The sequence below is a fragment of the Tachysurus fulvidraco genome, chromosome 24, assembly GCF_022655615.1.
Source record: "Tachysurus fulvidraco isolate hzauxx_2018 chromosome 24, HZAU_PFXX_2.0, whole genome shotgun sequence".
NCBI lineage: Eukaryota > Metazoa > Chordata > Actinopteri > Siluriformes > Bagridae > Tachysurus > Tachysurus fulvidraco.
The window spans coordinates 13,571,357-13,591,813 of NC_062541.1; the positions used below are offsets into that span (position 1 = coordinate 13,571,357).

Here is a 20,457-nt window from a genome sequence, read left to right on the forward strand (position 1 = left end):
GTGCTTTGTGTACAGGGTCGTTGTCATGATGGAACAGCGTTTAAGGTCCAGTGAAGAGAAATTGTAATTTCATGGCATAAAGTCTTTGAACCAACAGTTTGTGGACAATCTGCATGAGTGTGATGGTCAGGTTTACGCAAACCTTTTGTCCAAGTGAATAATAAATTCTCAGTTAATATTAGATTAATCTTAAACACTTAATCCACTAAAGCTGTTTAGCATTTTCCACTGATTGTTGTTATCTTGCATTATACAGTCCCTCCAGGATTTCAGAGTTTTTTCAAGCATGCTTGATTTTGCTGCATCTTTTTTTAGTTTATTGTGCTATGTGCAAAAAACTTATTAAATTGGTGAAATTGCAAGTGTACAATTCTTCTTTTGAAAAGCACTTTGGCTGAATGTGCTTTGTAATGACATCACACAACACGTCTTTGTCCAAATCTGCAGGAGTTTGAATTTCAGGAATTTCAGCAACTGTAAAATCATGAAATCCTGGAGAAGACTGATTCTAAAAAGATTTAGCTATACAGTGATCCCTCGTTTATCGCGGTTAATGGGGACCGGAACCCCTCGCGATAGGTGAAAATCCGCGAAGTAGGATTGGCCCTAAGTTCGACCTTTTCACTGATGGTCATCATCTTCCTCTTCCTCTTGGGCTCACTAGAGGAATCTTTCGCAGCGGCACAGCACTTAGGAGGCATCGTAAGGGCTTAACGGAAAGTTAATCTTGAACACAATACGCGAGACACAGTTGACAGCGTGAACGAGAGTGGCGAGATACAACAAGGGAAGAAGCTGGGAGAGGATGTGATGATCAGCTCAGATCTCGCACCGGGAACCAATCACGTGCCTTGTCCGAGTGCCCGTGGGTGTGTACAAAGCCTCTGAGAGAGAGTTTCTCTCTTTGTCTGGCATCCTGGGAAACCGTTTTTATTTTTATTTTTTGAATAATATTTTTGAAAAATCAGCGATGCACTGAGGCTGCGAAACTTGAACCGCGAAGTAGAGAGGGATCTAAATATCTACACCCACACAGTGCACAACATGGCAGTCTGGGAAAACCTGTAAGTTGTCACTGTGACACAGTTAAACAAATGATAGATAGATAGATCTTCCTTGCTAGCTATCATATATTTTAAAATATACTTCACCAAATTGATGAAGAAATGTTTTATTTATTTGAAATCTTGCTGAGACTTCCTAAAAAAATCATCAGGTAAGAAACCAGTTTAACAAAACTGGTGGTATAAACAGAGAGATGTCTTCCTTCTCACTTTTAGGGGAACTCAGAATGTTTGTTTTGGGAAACCCAGAATATTGATTTTTTTTTTTAGTTCTGGGAAATCTGTCAATTTTATATATAGAAGAAAATGTCATCATTTGACCACACAAAGGGTTTTTCCCTAAGCCATTAGATCGTTTCATCAGATCGAGGAAACCTCTCAATAAACAGTCAGGAAATGGTCAACATTAGGCCACAATGTTTATTCAGTAGTGTTGTTTCAACTTACAATACTGTCTGCATTTTGTAAGACTAAAAAAGGTTACCATTACAGTCAGCTGTGCTTACACGCTACCAGTTGCTCTGGCCACTCTGATGGACACACTGCCTTCAGCCGATACACACACAAGCACATTTCCAAATGATAGGCACTTTGAAGGTTTAAAACATTTTGTGAATATACATTTATATATTTTTTTTCTATATAGTTTTTAATATGTGAATAAGCATTTGGACTCGTCTTTAAAAAGTCGAAAGCATAAAAAAAAAGATGAAAAAGTCACAAATAAAATGTGAAAACTCAAAAGGTGGCCAATGGAATATGATACCACAATATAAGAATCCTTTATTTCTTTTTTTCTTTCTTTCTGTTCTTTTTTTTTGCAGTACATTTCTGTGTTTATGTCCAGCTGAGGTGGCTTATTCAGTCATAGGGGTTGTTATTACACGGGGCTGGCAAGACGAAGCTAAAGCCCATGAATGTGTGGAGTTCAGTATGCAGTGAGAGTGTGTGATGTGTTCAGAAACAGCGGCCTCTTCATTCTGCTCTCCTCAGTACGACTTCATGACCTGTCGAATTCATACAGGCTTCCAGAGGGACGGGCGGTGGGGGGCGACCACTGAGAAGGAACTTCCGGGACTCGTTATCATATTAGATGAGCACCGGGCCGTTAACAGAAGCAGTTCTCCACTTCTAAGTATAGCTTCTTAAACAAAATGAACCTGATTAGATCAGAACTGTTTTGGCGTGAATGCACGCCTTTATCAGAGGCATTGAAACACTGGTGAAAAAAGGTACCCATGTGTCTGAAGCACAGCTGAGAGGGTTAAGAAGCTAAAAGGCATCACACCCAAGAGAGAGGAACAAACTAATCGGGGGCAGCAGACTCAACCGTTCAGCCACAAAGCCAAAGAACATCAGCATACTGTATGTATAAACGCACCGTGTTTAAACCGGATTTTCTGAAACGCCAGTATGTCACTTCCTTTTAATCACAAAGATAAACTCAGTGACTGATGTCAATGCCAAAAACATTTGGTTCCCCATGGAACGGATTCCAAGGCAAATTTATAGTGGATCCAGGCATTACAGGTGGAAGTCAAAACAAACTACACTGACATTAGCGTCCAACCAGCGTGCGATAGCACAAGGAGGAAAAATGAAGTGGAGTCAAACTCTGACAAGCACGTCCACGTAACAAATGGGATCGAATGGCATTAAATAATAAAGCTATATGTGGGTAGATTTTGCTGTACACATGTCCTGTCACCTATCACCTTTACGTCCAATTACCGACCGAACCACGAGCGATATTACAGACGAAGCTAGAGCTACTCCAAAAAAAATAAAATAAAATAAAAATAAACATTGATTATTATTCAGACATGAGAACAAACAAAACCAAAAACCAGGGAAAAGATTTACGCTGAAGGATAAATGTTAATCCAGAGCTCAGTGAAAAATAAAGAAAGGCATTTTTAAACACTGGAGAAAAAGATAAGTTAATGAAATACATCTTTTACATCAACATTAGACATGCTAGGGCGAAATAATGCTGAAAAAAAAAGAAAGCAGGACTGATACAGAACAATTCTATTCAAATTGTTTTCACTTAGATTTAAAGGTTGTTGTTTTTTTTTTCTTTACAAATACATACTGCTACAGTTAAAAAGTAGTCAGCGACTAAAAACGGCTCCTTTGACAGAAGACGGATGACAATTCCTCGCCTTTACAGATTGTGTGTGTTTTGTTTTTTTTTTACTTTTCAGCCTTTTCGAATAATACACAACAAAAGTTTAAATACACTGAGATTTACCATAATTGCTTGGTTTTTTGTTTTTTGTTTTTTTTTTTCATTACAAAAGAAAAAGAAAGGTCTGAATCACGATACTCTATGCAAATCTTTCTTTATGTTACTTATGTTCCTCGGTTGCTGTCTTAGTTTGGATCTTTGTCTTGAACGTGTTTGTCGTCGTCAGAGATATGGGACAGTCGTTGTAGTCAGTGATGAAGTTTAGCTTTACGAGACAGCTGTGGAAAAGGGAGTCTATGCATAAAACTCCTTGGTAGGAGCTTTTTGATACACCGCTCCAGAGGATTTCCTCTCACCGAGATCATAGCTGCCTTCATCCTTCTTCCTCATGCGGTACACCAAGAGAAGGATGAGGAAGATGGCAAAGAGAAATCCAATAACTCCACCAGCAATGACGGCTGTGAGGCGAGAAATAAACGAGAGGTTAACTGCAGCTCGGGGTGTGTGCGTGTGTGTGTGTGTGTGTGTGTGTGTCATTTCCAATGTTAATGTCGGTGACAATCATCTGCCTACGGCTCGTACATCTGGGCTCTGGCTTTCTAAATTCTAAAGTTCATCAAAAGCAGGCAGCTCTCTGCCTCAGTTAAGCCTCACTTAATTACCTAATTAAATAAAAAGAGCTCTTTGGCTGCTTTTCAGGGGAAAGAGCAGAAGAATGGTGGCAGAATGTAGGAAGCTGTCTGTCCACCCACGTACTCACATAGCAGAACCTCTCTGGTGCAACATATTACCCAGACAGAGCAGAGCTAACTCGCTTTTTAATATTTCTCCACGGATGTAAACGTGTTGAAATTGTTCAGTTATTTGGAGGTGATGCTGTACGCTTTTTCCCTTCTAGTCTGAAGTCTGGGGTGGAGGTGTTGGAAAGGCACAGGAGGCAGTATAGAAGAGATTGGACAGTCCGAGTTGTAAGGTTCATGCTGGGATTTTGTTTGAAATGGAATTAAACATTATCTATCTGATGGCCAATCGTCATCGTGGATGAATCCCCCATGTTTTATTTACATACTAATAAAGACAAAAAGTAACATTGAGCGATAGGGGACAGCTAATTTCACAACTAATGTGTCAGAACATTTAGTATTAAACTCTGTAAATATTATCTTTTTAACCTGCAACATGTTTAATAAAACTTCCCAGTGTCTGCTAGCATGTTAGCATGCTAGCTTTATACTGCATGTTGTATATATTTTCGTACGGTTCAGTGTTTTATAATGAAAATAAATGGTAAAATATCTTGTTTTGAAAGAACTTAATAGAGATTTTAAAAACTTTCTCAGCTGAGATGATCATCATTTGAGATTGAGAGATGGCTTAAAAAACAAGCGGTACATAATAATGGGCCTGTTAATTTTAGCTAGTGTTCAAAAATGACAAACAATCTGTGTTAAGCTGTAAATGAAGATTTCAGTATCTCGGGATTTTGCTAGCTGAAGTGAAAAATCTTCACAGATCTTCACACTGAACTGTAGAAGATGAGGGGTCACAAACTGTAAATAAACCCTTTTACCGTGGGATTGTAAGCAGCAGCAAGACTATATTTACAAACATTACCTACCAAGCACAAAACCGAGGATTTGTCAAGCGATCGCTGTTCACTAACGATCACAAACAATTTTTGATTTAGCACAGAAGCCCAACATAAAGAGGCTCGTGACCAACATGGCCGTCATGCCTACCTGCCAGGACCTCTGTCCTCTGGAAGAGGTTTTCTGAATGCACTTCGAAGGGCTCTAGGGGGGAACGAGGAGAGCTGGTGGTACCGGCGCCTGGATTTATGCGGATATCCTCCGTCACAGGAACCAGGGGCTGAATAGAGAGAAGAGGAACTGGCTTTAGATTGCAGCACAATGGCATATCAAACTATCACAATGGACTGTTTTCACTCCCCACTTCTGGCACAGTGATGTACTTCTACACCGTAGATTTGCTTATATATCATCCAATATTTGTCCCAGCAGGCTTACGGCATTCCCGTTCTAATTTAATAGGCATTTATAAATCGTTCAATAAAGCTTCAGTGCATGCATTCTTCTTCTAATGATTTTTATAATGAATAATTCACATGCAGCCTGCTGGTTGGCTTAATTCGGCCTAGAAGGCTAATGTTGCTTTTTTTTATTCGATTAATTAGGATTCCAGGGTATTATCCTGTAATAAATTAATACCTCCAAAAGGTGTGATGTGCAGCTGAACACCTACGCATGCAGCTGCCAATACACTCCCATGTTAATGTGACCTTTTACATGGCGCAAGATTGAGAAGAGTGAATGGAGTCAGTTTCTCCGTTTCCATTTCTGTCACATGCTACACATGGCATAGTCAGGGTTTTTAGTTAGAAACCTTTCAATAAAATATGATCTTTCATGCTTTACTTTGCAGTGAAGGTCCTTGTACGAGATCAAATATTTGGTGTTTACTGTATTGGAGTTTACTGTATTTCAATTCACTGAGATTCAGTTCATCAGAGAAAAATCATACACAAAAAGCTCCTCAGTTTGATTTCACAGCTCTGCTAAATGTTTTAATTTAACGAATATATGCATTCAGCTATACATCGATAACACTCACGAGCTAAAGCAGGAAATTCTTTGATTGTTATGGTGCGTCATGTAAAGATCGTTTTTACAAGTTGTATACATGAACACCAGCACAGAGTCGTAATTACGAGTGGGAAAGTCAGTGGTTATTATTCCTGTCTGTCTGTCTGTCTGTCTGTCTGTCTGTCTGTCTGTCTGTCTGTCTGTCTGTCTGTCTGTCTGTCTGTCTGTCTGTCTGTCTGTCTGTCTGTCTGTCTGTCTGTCTGTCTGTCTGTCTGTCTGTCTGTCTGTCTGTCTGTCTGTCTGTCTGTCTGTCCTTTTCATTTACAATATTCTCCTTAAATATGGCCCATAAATCTTAAGCTAGATCATTTCCCTCTCTGAACTTTCTTTCTTTCTTTGATTACAAACATAAAACGGAACCGCACCCGATGCACATTTCAAAAAACCCTTTCTGTAAATTTTGTAGCTAGTTACATAAGAGAAGGTATACCTCCATCCCCACTTCCTAACTTGTAAATACACACCTCCCAGAAGGAAAAGCACAGTTAGTCTTATTTATGCCTATTTATGACAGGAAACGATCGTTAAGTTGTTATTATAGTGATGGTTATATTATACTATAATGTTCAGATAATTGTCAGTTGTGTACTGAAGAGTATGTCTATGCATGTAAGGTTTAAATAAATAAACAACTTTAAACTAACCTCTGTCCTGTCAGGGTGTTTAGGCGGTTCTCTTGTGTGGTCCCATTCCCGGGCTGTGAAAGTCTCAACTCTGTGTGTGAATTCTTTGGTGGTGTCCTGCGTAGGCTTTGCTTTGGGCGCTATGAATAATGTGCTTTTTGTAGCCATCTTCACCTCTTCCTCACCAGCACCTGAAAGGAGCACCAAACCAATCAGCACAAAAGCACAACGGTCCAGAAAGCTGAGCGCTGAGTTAAGACTCTTAATGGATTCTAGGACAACAGCAGCTGCTTAAACTAAAGAATGTGTCATTTCTTGAACTGTAAGGTCTTACCTGAGCCTGATCCAGAGCTGAAGTCATCGTCATCTTCGGGGTATCCTCCAGACCCCGTTTCCTCCAGGTAGAGATCATCTGTGGAGGACGAAGTCTGTGCAGCCGTGACCGATGTCTACAAGGGAGAAAGAGTGCAAATAATTACAGATAGTTTCATGAATATTCGCCAAGAAACATAACACCCGGTCTTACAGCTTGAGGATTAAGCCTGCTGGAGTGCTCCCTTAAACAGATGCTTGAGGATTTCAAACGGTCCGGTTGCTTCCTTACTTCGGTTTGTTTGAGCAGATATGAGGTGAAGTTTAGATCTGGTCTCAGAACGACACCAGAGGATTTCGTCTTTAGCGATGCAACACGATTACAAGATATGCTCAGCAGTTCCTGATGTGGTAGCTAGGCTAATGTGAGCGCAGTCCTGGATCGTGACCAGAACATATGCCATTTTTAGCTAAACATTAACACAACTTGGGGTTGTAATTTTAAAAAAGCAGCCAAAGTTGTCAAGTGTTAGACAGCAGTCCAGATGTGGATCCATAAAAGTATCTCAGGAACTGAGCACCTGAGAGAAATGTCTCAGAGGCGATAAGCATACGGAAATAATCGCCATGAGACCAGAGGCTACACAGATGGTCATAGTCTTTCCATTTTTATTTCTTTTCTGAACCTAATGTCGTCTTGTATTTATAAAAATCTGGATAAAAGACACATGGTTAAAGCATAATGTGTTGATTCTCCCTGTTTTATATTCTAATCTATTGGCACTAGTCATACGTTTTAACATGAAATGCCACAATGAATGACTTTAAACTGTATTATTTGTACTCAGAAAGTAATCACCGGTTTGGATAAGCATTACAAGGTCATTCCTGTCATGCGTCAGTCATGTTAGCAGATTATCTGTACAAAGGGGGTTTTTATGTACTTGGAAATTTGTACAAATTTTACCTGAATACACTTTCACTAAAAGGTGCTTTCGAAGGCATGAAAGTAAATCGATATGCAAAACCTACAGTTGGATTTGACATTCAATCTATGACACTGGGTCCGTTCCCTAATCGCTAGTGGGGCTTGAAAAGTGCTATTTCAGTCATAGCACGTTCTACTCCGAGCTCTCTGCTTATCTGTGAAAGTCTGCTTGCCGATAAGAAGGCTTTGTTCTCTTCACGACATGCTGCAGTGCAGATTGCACCTGTGTTGGAGAGGCTTCCTGGTGGGACGCGTCACCGGTTTATGGCACAGGCAGCAGCAGCGCCACATGTTCGCTCTCAAATTAGAGAAGTCATGCCCCAACCATCGTCTACCACCCCCACCCCCTTATCCCCTAGCAACCACCTTGGGAGGAATGACTTGTTTGTCTTCTAGTGCTACAAGTGTCCTATTGAAATTTCAGGAACTGGCTGGAACTTTGACAATCCAAGACAATAAACCTGCACAAGAACAACTGCAGAATAACGCTAAACCCGATAACTTTAAAGGCATGAATCCGAACATGACTTAATAAAAAGTGGACATGTTTTTGATCTTCGGAGATTTGAGCTTTATGGGATTAGGCCACGTCTTGTTTATATGCAGGGGTGCTCAAAGAAGTATCAGTGGTGTGTCTTTGTGTGTTGTGGGATAGCTTCTCAGACACCATGACAACCTCGGTTCACTGCCAACCTTACCGAGTCTCTGATCGTTCAGTGAGCCTTTCCATACTGATTGGGTTTTACAGGGCACACAAATCCAGCCAAATCCTAAGGTTACATGTGCAAGATCGACTCGGTTTATATTCCTGCTCTGAGCGTTTGCGTATTATTATTGCATATAATGTTAGAAATGTCCATCTTTGAGAGCTAAGACTTTAAACATACTCAGATACCTTTTAATGTCTGTGAACGTCTGTATTTTAATTTAAGCAAATAATTCAACGAAATGAATGAAATAACAAAATACAAAGACAAAAAGCGATATGAGCTTCTTAAAGAATGCCATTCAAAGCTTGGACTGATTAAAGAAAACCGTTCATTTCAATTTCTTCATCCCGGGACTGAATTCCAAGCTACTCGGTAATCAACACTATACATGTGAAGCATACAATGAAGCATATAAGGAATTCCATCCAAATCAACAAGCTTCAGTGATAATTATGAAGGCCACACACACAAGCGCTGTAGCATGTGCCTTGTTGATACGAACTTTCAAGGTTTGTATTGTTTGCCAGGAACTAAGCACTATTCACAATAGGCAAAGGGGCAAGAAGGAGGAATTCCATATAAATACACTCCCCTCCAAGCCCTGGTGAGGACAAGACCATTGACGTGACTTCAAAGATCTTCTGCACCACTGATCTGAAACCTGTAGGATAGGGTTCACACGTACAGTGCAGACCTGAGCACAAAACCTGCCGCTTGGGCCGGTTCGCTTTGAAATGGAACATAGTGAAGTTGACAAGCCATCGTGCAACAAAGCGCAGCCTTATAAACCTATCTGCTGGTTTCCTTTGATCTACAGAGCTGCACTCGTCTTGCAGAAACCACGCTCCCATCCCCCATCACGTGTGCGCTTACTCCCCCAGACACACACCATTAAACTCCCAAACAGCCTGGCTAACAAACCTCAATGCCCACCCACTCGTCCAACAAAACATCATCAGGGGCAGAACGTGGTTCGCAAGCTGTCCTTGAGAACAACTGTGATTTCTTGTGGTTGACCTCTTTACAGCTCCTACACCCCTGAGTGCGAAAGTCTGGTGGTCAGTCTAACAGACAGCAGAATGAGAAGTCCTCTATAACGAGAGACCTTATGACTTTGTGGCCCCTTATAAAGTGGCTGCCACAATAGTTATTTTCATCTTTGTGTAACAAACAGCAAGCCAGCGGGAGGCTTACCTCTCGCCATAGATGCACACACACAAGCAAAAAGATGGATTATGGAGAAAGAAGAAACAACAATGTGACAGGAAACGGAAAAAAAGAGAGACAGACAGCCAGAGAGAGGAGGGGAGAGGAGGGAACAAAACAGGAAGCATGAAGAGGGGAGAGAGAGAGATTACTTCTGTTGCCTGCAGGTTACTTCACTAAAAGCCTGTCAAACTGCACGTTCATGCCTAGCAACCTTTGAAAGACTAGAAAGGGTCCCTCGGTGCAGTGTGTGGTTAGCTGTAAGCCATGTTATTACTCAGGCAGGCAGCAGATGGGACGGGAGGGAGGGGTGACGTGGAAACAGGCTAGCAATTTTTTTCCCACCAGGACTCACCTTTCACCTTCAAGGGAAATTCTCACAATTCTCAATCTTACAGTAGTCTCACCCTCGATCAGTCTGTATTTAATAACACATATATCTAAGGCATTAATCTCTCAACAGCCTAAACACAAACACACACAAACCAAAAGAGCTTAAAGTCTGCACTAGAAACAGTGTCATATCTTTTGCAAACCTTACGGGCAACGAGAATCTGAACCTAGAAGGAACATTGAGGATCACAGCTTTTTCACTCATTAAAAAAAAAACGGGCATAATCCCATCTTTAAAGGTTTCATAATTTAGTTTGAAGCAGTTAAGGCTGCTTGTTTGTCTGCAGGCTACAAGTAAAAGTCTGTGGTTGGCCATCTGCCTTGTTCTGTGAAAGCAGTATGCTCTAAGCCAAGACTATTAACAAAACTGGCTTACTCGACTAACTGCGTATTAATGGTTACATTTTGGCCCGAGATCCTTTAAATACATTCCTTCTATGATGGCGAGAGGAAACTTAAATTGCTGGAAATGTTTAAATAGATGCGTCTTCAGTTTCTCGTTCTACTCTCTACCGTATAATTTCAAAACCTCAAAAACGGTTAAGAGAGCTTTCTGGGGAGACAGCACAGCTCCACTGAGCTTCTATTCAAACTTTGGTGTTGATCTACAAAGCCAGAGAGAAGAAGAGATCTATACCGTAAGCAATACCGATCCTGCAGACACCGGTGCGGCTTCTTCCGTTGCGTAAGTCAGCAGCAATATTTTTATGTCAGCTTTATCACCTCTGAAGAGGAAAACAGCTGACCGTAGCTTTCCTGTCACTGCACTGTGCTGATGGGAAAAGAATGAATGATACTGTGTAATGGATAGGAGTCCACCTCCAGAGAGCCACCGCAAATGCACCTGGCGAGATCCGTTTTACACAGCAGCTAACGCTTGACCTCTGATTTACTGCCCTGATATGTTCTGCACAAACAGACCATGATTGTGTGATAGAGACAAAAGACGAATAGTTTTCGAGAAATCAAAGATAATCATGGAAAACTTTGGAATATTAGAAATTGGTTCCAGCAGTACAGCCAAAAAAAAAAAAAAAAAAAGGAATAATGTGTGGTATGAGTTCTAGTCTTCCAAGCCTGAGATTTTATGGCCCTGCTGGGGATCATAATCAGGCACAAATTAATAGTCTTTCTGAGAGGTGAGGGGGTTCCTAGAGGAAGCAAACACAAATCAATGTCAAGATCAAACCAGGGAGGCCTGAATATGGTCCGGCATGTGGGTAAGGTAAAATGTTTGTGAAATTACATCATTCACGGAACAAGAAGGGGCTAATCTGCACAGGAGCATGCTCAGTCAGGCACATGAGACCTTGCGACAAAGCAAAGCAATTACTTAATGCCTCAGTCGTTCTGCAAAGTGGTTAGCGGGTTCTTATCTCTCGTCTGAAATCTTTGACTCGGTGGACGTTTCCAGTTCTAAGGAATACTGTAGAATGAGGTAAAGCCTAAAGGTATAAGTGCAGTGAAAGCCTCTGATCATGCTCTGGCAGGACTTCATGCAAAGTCTCTGTGACCCTCATATGGTTCCAAGAATTTGGGAAAGCGCTAAGAGCAGGGAGGCCCAGAATGTACATCGATCCAGCAGATAATATTTCAAAATACAAGTAAACCATTGACATGAGGCACGGCTTGAGCCATGCAAAAACTTTCAGAGTTATGGGAACCTACATCTAAAGCTACATACATGCTTATGTTCATGACTTGACAATAAAAAGAAGACTTATAACCTTGAGACCATGCCAGAACCGCAGCACTACAAACTACAAAAGAAATATACTAATGTTCTTACATTTCCATTCATACACTATAATTTATGGGCAAAAGTGTTTTCCAAACTGTTGCCACAAAGCTGGAAGCAAGCAATTGTATAGAATGTCGCTGTGTGCTGTAGTGTTACAATTTCTCCTCACTGGACCTCAGACACTGTTCAGTCATGACAATGAACCTGTACACAAAGCACAGAGCTCCATGAAGACACGGTGTGAGAAGGTCGGAGTGGAAGATCTCGAGTGTCCTGCACCGAGCCCTGACTCTGACTCAACCCCACTGAACACCGACTGAACCCCAGACCTCCTCACTCTTACTGTAGCTGAATGAACACAAATCCACACAGTCTCACTCCAACATCTTTCCACTAAAAGACTTAACAGAAGAAGAAATCATATTATTACCAACTTATTGAGATGTTCAGAAAGCACATATGGGTGTGATGGTCAGGTGTCCACACGTTTATAGCCTAATAGTGTTCAAAAGTTGTTATGCATTTACTAAATGTAAAGTTAACAGTAAATATTAAACCTTAATTCTTTTTAAAACTATTATTAAGTACATTATTGTAATATCACAGTAGTGTAGCGGAGCATTTGAACTACTGTACTTCAATCGGCTTGTGATAACAGAAGCCTCCCATCCCAGAAACTGAATCTGAGAACCACAAAACTCTGTGGTCTTCTTAAAAGAGCAGCTTCTGCTTACTTGAATTCACATAAAGTTAAAAAAATCCTTAAAGTTATTTAATGTGTGTCTTAAACCCGAAATCAATTTACTGGAAAATTCCAATCAAACGTCTTCACTCTATTTTACTTCGAAGCAGCAACAAGGGGGGAAAAAAGGGTTTCTTTTTTTAACCCCAACCGCTGGCACCCGATCAGACAACACATCCAGCCTCTATGACTTCCTCTTTCCAGTATTGCTTCCTCAGAGGAAGACTTTCAATTTCATGGTTTCCAGTCCAAACAGCAGTATTCCCCACATGCCCAACAAGCCCTAGAATATCTTTCTATCCCAGCAGATCCATCAATAACAGTAATAAAGGCTAGAAATTGCCATCGTGATATGAAACAAACATCTGGACACATCGTATGTACCCGTATGTATCTACCCCAGACCTGGTTTTTCTGCTGTTTCTTCAACTCCGTCAGAAGGATCTGTTCTTAACGTTGACCTCATTGTAAAAACATTAACAGCATGAAACGCGTTTGTGGGTTAGTTAGAGATTTTCAGGGCTTTTATCGAACGCTTCACAGATTCCTGACCACCGAACGTGTCTTAAAATGATTTGTGCTTTAAGAGTTTTTTTTAATGATAACTGACCGTTTTTATCCACAGCCCTTTCAGATATTATGCTTTTTGAATTTTAATATGTATTCAGCCCAAAGGGCAAAGACGGTTCAGTGCAGAATTTTAACCATGAATAATAAAAGCAGCACAATTTCTTTTTAAAAGGAACACCACCTTTTATTACCTGTTTTAAATTCAACAATCTCTCACTAGACAGCAGCGGTAAGAGGAGAAAGATTTGTTTTTTTATAATTAACTGTCCTTAAACAATGAATATGGTTTTGCTCTGATGTTCCTTTGTGCTCCGCTGGTTTTAGAGTCAGAATCCGGTATGTTTTTGACGAACGTCTGCGCTCGGTAGAATAGATTTCACGCTTCTCTGACTGAATGTTAAAAAAAACGTGTATACTCGAGTAGGCACAAATACTTAAAGTAGTTATTACTGCATGCATGGAATTTCTGGTTTTTATTTGATTTTCAAAACTTTTTTCCCCCTCTATACTCTTATGGAACGCTGCTTTTGACAGAAAATCCTTCTGTGTAATCACGTCTATGTAAACTATTTATGGTAATAAGTAGCACATAGAACGTTTATTTAATCAGCTTGAGAATTTTGGGCTTTCCCACATTTCATGTCTATTCATGTTGATCCCTGATGATTTAATGTACAGATCACATTCTAAAGAAGGACAAAGAAAACTACTGTGTCTATATTGAAAGAGTTACCTGTCTCAGTCTCTCAGGCTCACTGTCTTTCTCTCAGTCTCTGTCTCTCTCTGTCTCAAGTTCAGTCTCTGTCTCTCTCTGTCTCAGGCTCAGTATCTCACTGTCTCATTCTCTCTGCGTCTCTTTCTCTTTGCGTCTCTTTCTCTCAGTCTCTGTCTCTCTCAGTCTCTGTCTCTGTCTCACTCTGTGTCTCCCTCTGTCTCTGTCTCAGGCTCATTCTCTCTGTCTCAGGCTCTCTCTCTCTGTCTGTCTGTCTGTCTGTCTGTCTGTCTCGGTTTCGGTGTCTTTGTATCGGTTTCGGTCTCTCGGTCTGTGTCTCAGTCTCTCGATCTCTGTCTCAGGCTCAGTCTCTCAATCTCTGTCTCAGGCTCAGTCTCTCAATCTCTGTCTCAGGCTCAGTCTCTCAATCTCTGTCTCAGGCTCAGTCTCTCAATCTCTGTCTCAGGCTCAGTCTCTCAATCTCTGTCTCAGGCTCAGTCTCTCAATCTCTGTCTCAGGCTCAGTCTCTCAATCTCTGTCTCAGGCTCAGTCTCTCAATCTCTGTCTCAGGCTCAGTCTCTCAATCTCTGTCTCAGGCTCAGTCTCTCAATCTCTGTCTCAGGCTCAGTCTCTCAATCTCTGTCTCAGGCTCAGTCTCTCAATCTCTGTCTCAGGCTCAGTCTCTCAATCTCTGTCTCAGGCTCAGTCTCTCGGTCTCTGTCTCAGGCTCAGTCTCTCGGTCTCTGTCTCAGGCTCAGTCTCTCGGTCTCTGTCTCAGGCTGTCTCTCTGTCTCTGGCTCAGTCTCTCGATCTCTGTCTCAGTCTCAGTCTGTCTCTCGGTCTCTGGCTCAGGCTCTCGGTCTCTGGCTCAGGCTCTCGGTCTCTGGCTCAGGCTCTCGGTCTCTGGCTCAGGCTCTCGGTCTCTGGCTCAGGCTCTCGGTCTCTGGCTCAGGCTCTCGGTCTCTGGCTCAGGCTCAGTATGTCTCTGTTTCTGTCGCTCTCTCTGTCTTTGTCTCTCTCGCTCTCGCTCTCAGATACAATCAAGTTGGATGGTTGTAAATGTGTATTTTTTGTGTATTTAATTTGCATTATATTGTCTGAAGCGTTAGCGTACATGAATTTTGTTGCACGCATTATTTGTTTTTCACATCTGCATTATGTGCTCACTTTCTGAAATATGCAACACTAACAAAATCTAAAATAAATGTTCTCTACCATAACTAAAGCGGTTTCTCCTCTGTCGTCTTCTTTTTATGTATTGTTATAGAACCTACAGTCAATCAGTTCCAGTGTATTTTACCCTGTATTTACTTTCAATTCACAAGTTCACCCAAATTCTGCATTTCATTTAAATTCACAGCATTCTGCTGAGGTGTCAGTAAGCATATAATCGTCTGCTTACTATCCTGCCACTGATATTTAGCTCCAGACAGATGATGGGCACTTCACTGCCACTAAGCCAGGGTTTCCTATGGAGAATCTCTCGTCTTCTAAAGAACTGCATCCAGGAAAAGCAACCCGTCTGCTGAATAATTCAATCTGATCTTGAGCTTTTAACAATAGATCATCATAAGGCAGCTTTACAGAATGATATCAATTTAGGATAAAAATGACACATTTATAGATTTATCCCTAATGAGTAAACCAGAGGTTGCGGTCATGAGGAACTCCCTATGATGAAAAGGAGGAAACCTTGAGAGGAACCAGACTCGAAAGGGAATCCATCTATATCTGGATTTCTAGAGCGTGCCATTATAAATCATTTCATTTCGATAACTGTGTACTATATGGTCAGAAAAGTGCAGTTATGTAATCAGGAAATGTAATCTAGTTATAAGATGAAGTCTGTTCTGTTGAAGTTCTTATCTCTTCACTGATGGAGACTTGAGTGAATTCACTGTGAACAGGTTTTGATTATGACGTCATGCACCGTCACGCAATGTGCCTCATGTGACCATAAAGATTAAAATAAAACTCAGAACTTCTCTGAGGACTAATTCTGGCCTCACATGGGGAAAGGACTCATATTTGCAGGGTTGCTTTCAAACACGTTTCTTTCTAAATTGCTAATCGTTGTGATTTGTGTTGTTCAATACGTCCCTTTTGTGCATGCAGGCTAGCAAAATATTAAGCACTATTTTTTTTTTTATTAGAATATGATATTTGTTTTCAGTACAAACTCTTATAAAGTTGTAAAGAACATTATTTTTGTGTTGTTTTTTTTCTTTTGATGTCACTGTGCAGAAAAACCTGAAAACGAGGAACTGCTTTCGTATAAGGCCAGTAAGAGCCATGGGGATTTTTTTTTATTGTCATGTCCTTTCTTTGTTGTTCTTTTTTTTTTCCACTGTCTGTGTGTGTGTGTGTGTGTGAGAGTGTGTGTGTGTGTGTGTGTGTGTGTGTGTGTGTGTGTGTGTGTGTGTGTGTGTGTGTGTGATGTTCCTGGTGCAAGCACTCATACGACACAAAGGTTACTTAATTACAGTGCTCCGGTCCTTGAAAACACACTTCACCAAAAGTTCTGAACTCTCAGAGCAAATAGCACCGAGTGCAAAAATAACCTAAAAGCGAATGCTGTAAAATATATTCTTTTGTCTAAAAGGAACTTCAAGGAGTTTTTTTAACAAGGGAGTTATAAGAAGAAAAGCCGAGCAGCGAAACAAAAGTAAACAACGTTGAGTTTGGCATCTGAATAGCAAACAGAACAGCTGTGTTATGTGATGACGCCTGGGTTGTGGAATAGCTACGTTTATTTTAACTGGCAGTCTGATGACCTCTGATGAGCGCATCATGAAATTCTACTCCTGATTCAATTCTATAGTCTTATACTGTAGGTATGTCATTTAACAATGGCTAATTAACTTAAGCTTTACCAGCTACATCCTTCATAAAGCCACTCAAATTCCCCAGCCTTATTAAAGTCATTGACAGGGACAACGTAGCTCACAGGGCTTTCAAGGATATTCTTAATGGAACCCAGAGGACTGCTGTGATGGGGCTTTGCTTTCGTATCTCCATGGCTCCCTGTGACTCCAAAGTGGATTATGGCCACCCTGTGATTTCTCGACCCAGTTAAACAGCTTTTGATACACACAGAAAAGCCAAGAATTCTTTGTGTGCTGTGAAACATTATACGCTGGGAAATGGGCTTCACCCTCTGAGTCAAGATTTGAATAAAAATACTTAAAGATTTGGTGCAGTGCAGCAGGTCTATATCCGGGCCAGTTAAAGCAGGATACAAATAAATAAATAAATAGTTAAATAAATAAATCGGTGGGATGTTTGGAGAAACGCATGGACATGCATTCAAAAAATTGCTTTCAGAAGCCAGAGATTTAAAGGAGCTCAAATTGTAGAGGCAAGGAAAGAGGCTCAAGGTATATTAATGGTTTTTTCTTCTTCATAAACATAAAAACCTAGTACTATGAACTCAATAAATATCTCATTGTATTCTTAATGAATATCCAACCAGACGAGATAAATGAGGTAAATATGAATGTGTGTAAATAAGTAGTGCTTGGTGATATAATACTAGGGCTGTGTATTGGCAAGAATCACGATACGGGGTTGCGATACGATATGTTGCGATACATTGCGATATTGTAAGCAAGGCGATATATTGGGATATTTCTTATTTTAATTACAGGATAAAGTTTTAGGGAAGCTGTCAAGAACACCACCATATGCAAACCTTAGCAAAAAAAAATTTCTTATTTAACCAGAACACAGTGGGAACTGAATTTGCATCAATTAGCCCCTGTAACATTCAATATGATTGAACCACTTTATGTGCAGTATGAATAAAGGGGGAAAAATAAAGTGCTTGCAGGATTTCTTAAATGTATTAAATGTATTAAAGCTGTTATAAACAGACCATTGGATGTGCGCATGCGCAAAAGTGTGCACGCTTCAGTTATAACACCACGTGTGTGGAAGTCTGATGCTGTAACCGATATTCTCTTTTATTTTCATTTTCTCATACTAATGAGTATTTTTTGTTTTAGTAACATGTTATTACGGAGGTTTTTCCTGTGTACGGAGGAATAAACCGTTGTGAGTGAAACGTTTGTGAGTTCTCCGTCCTTATTTTCACGGGCCTAACCTTGAGGAGCTATCCTAAATCTCCATTAACTTGTTACTTCCTGTCACTGTTTAAGTTCAGAGATAAGAAGACTGCGATCTAGCGGTTGGGATATAAACGGAACAAAATGAAACGGCCATGAATCTGTATAAATTTTTTTATTTATTTTTTTAATAAATATTGATATTTTGTTTTTGAGAATCGATAAAATATCAGCAAACAAAATATCGCGATCCTCACGTGTATCGATATTTTCTTACACCCCTATATAATACTGGTCTTGAAAAGTTTTGCAACATTAAAGCTGTATGATGATGATCATGAGCTGTAGCTATAAATATAACCAGCCCACAATTATAATTATATAACAATCTATTATACTGCTCTTACCTGAAGCCTTTTGTCTGTGAAATAGAGGATTACAAAAGGGCATCTATGCCAAATCTGCCAAAAATGAAGCAAAAAGTGTTGAAGTTCACCCCAGTGACTGCGTGACTGCTTGGAGATCCTGACATTTGAACTGACAAAGCTGCTACTCTTCACAATGGTATATAGCTAACACTAATAATGACAATATTTATTTCCTTCATACGTCGTTGAATTCAATTTAAACTGTCAATTCATTTCCTATCACCTGATTGTGAATCAGGTACCTAATACTGTACATTTAACATATGTCGTTTTTGGTTTTCTTCAGTCTCCAGACCACAGGACTCCAAGATTTTACAGCTTCTCAAGAACATCAAAAGTAGCTCATCAGTCAAAGACATTAAAACCGTTCAAGAACGTTTAAACTGACTGTCCCTCAGTGATAGGATGGACTTCCAACCTCAACTCAGATAATGGCTTTGCTTAAATTTCCTCATTTGTAGTAAATGAATCACACATACAACATTTTTTAATTGTTGTGTTGGTATGATCTACTACTTTCGAACCATTGTTGCTGTATGGTCTGGTCTTTATCAGCAATCAGGTCTGTGCTGAACTCAGAGTTTGTGATGACCTATTAGTTCCTCAGGATCTCTCGGTTGCACTATTGTAAACTGTTGTAGAAAGGACATTATTTACATTTACATTATTTCCTGTCCCGTGTCCCCCAAATGAGGATGAGGTTCACTTCTGAGTCTGGTTCCTCTCAATGTTTCTTCCTCATATCATCTCATCGCCACTCACTTCCGGCTTGCACGTTAGGGTTAGATGTTAGAGATATATTAGTATTTTACATTTTAAATTCATATTTGTAAATTAATTTTAAACTTTTATATTATGTATTTATTTATTTTTAATAATATTTTATTTCTTTTTTTATTTAGTTTTTTCTGTTTCTATACTTCTTTAAAGCTGCTTTGAGACAATGTGAATTGTTAAAAGCGCTATACAAATAAATTGAATTGAAATAGTACTAGAATAGTGCGCACGCACACACACACACACACACACACACACACACACACACACACACACACACACACACACACACACAGGAAAAGTTTTGTTATTTTGCTAACTTTGTTACGCTGATACGTCCTCGACAAGACTCAAATTGCACATTAAACTGAATTTAATGTAATTATTTAAATTTGACTTGTATTTATTTATTTTTTTGTCAGTTCATAAATCACACAAAAGTGAACATGTAACCTATCGGATGAGTGTCGCACGACATGCCAAGCTTTTAGTGACAAAACTATTGCTTACTGTTGGATAGAATCAAACCTAAAACCTTCTGTAAGCATATAAAAGTAATATTAGGTACAGACACAGCTTCTCTGTGGCCATTGAAATTGTCTGTCAATATTGCGCATCATTAGCAATAAATTATCTTTAACCGTGTAAAAATTAATCACCCTGTAGCACAGTTAAAAATATCAAGCTGGAACTTATTTCTCTTCCAAATGATAGCAAACTACTAAAATAACATATAGTATAACGAAGGACAGATCGGACGGCCATTTTATATTCACAGTCTCTGCTAACACACATCTGGCCACCTCAGAGTGCTCGGCAGTGTTCTAAGTTTACTGCATTACACCAACACAGTGTTTGCATGGACTGGAAACATAAGCTGAAGAGAGCATGACTTTTTCAGGAGACCAGTGAACAGGAGATAGATGCTTGCACTGTGTTGGAAAAGCCTGTCATGCCTGTGCTGAGCTCGGAGACTGAGAAAGTGTAACTGGAGCAGATAGCCGTTTCCAGACGCAGTTGGACAGTCCTGCTGACTGGGATCAGGTACAGCTCGGACACTTTCGCTGCAGCATGCTGTCTGTATTTATACGCCGTTCCCTGGTGAAAGGCTCCGTCTCTAGTGTCCATGCCAGATCTTTCTTGGCTCAAGAAAAAAGGGCTGGAATTTCCTGCCAACTTTCTGAAGAATAGCAGCTTTTTAACAGGAGGTTTACACCAATTACTTTGTGAATGTTTTACAACATCCAAACAAGCGCTAACAATACTCGCCAAC

At 40.1% G+C, this 20,457-nt stretch overlaps 1 protein-coding gene across 1 annotated transcript in view; it reads right to left on the bottom strand.

The window, feature by feature from the left end:
- Positions 1 to 1,466: 1,466 nt before the first annotated feature.
- The window catches only part of sdc2 (syndecan 2), a 36,536-nt gene continuing 17,545 nt past the window's right edge, over positions 1,467 to 20,457 (bottom strand). Inside the window, exons 2-5 of the mRNA XM_027148485.2 lie at positions 6,876 to 6,990; positions 6,563 to 6,732; positions 4,995 to 5,124; positions 1,467 to 3,713 (exon numbers count right to left, since the gene is read on the bottom strand). Coding sequence (XP_027004286.1) covers positions 3,550 to 3,713; positions 4,995 to 5,124; positions 6,563 to 6,732; positions 6,876 to 6,990 — 579 coding nt within the window. The 3' untranslated portion in view covers positions 1,467 to 3,549. The remainder of the gene's footprint in view (positions 3,714 to 4,994; positions 5,125 to 6,562; positions 6,733 to 6,875; positions 6,991 to 20,457) is intronic.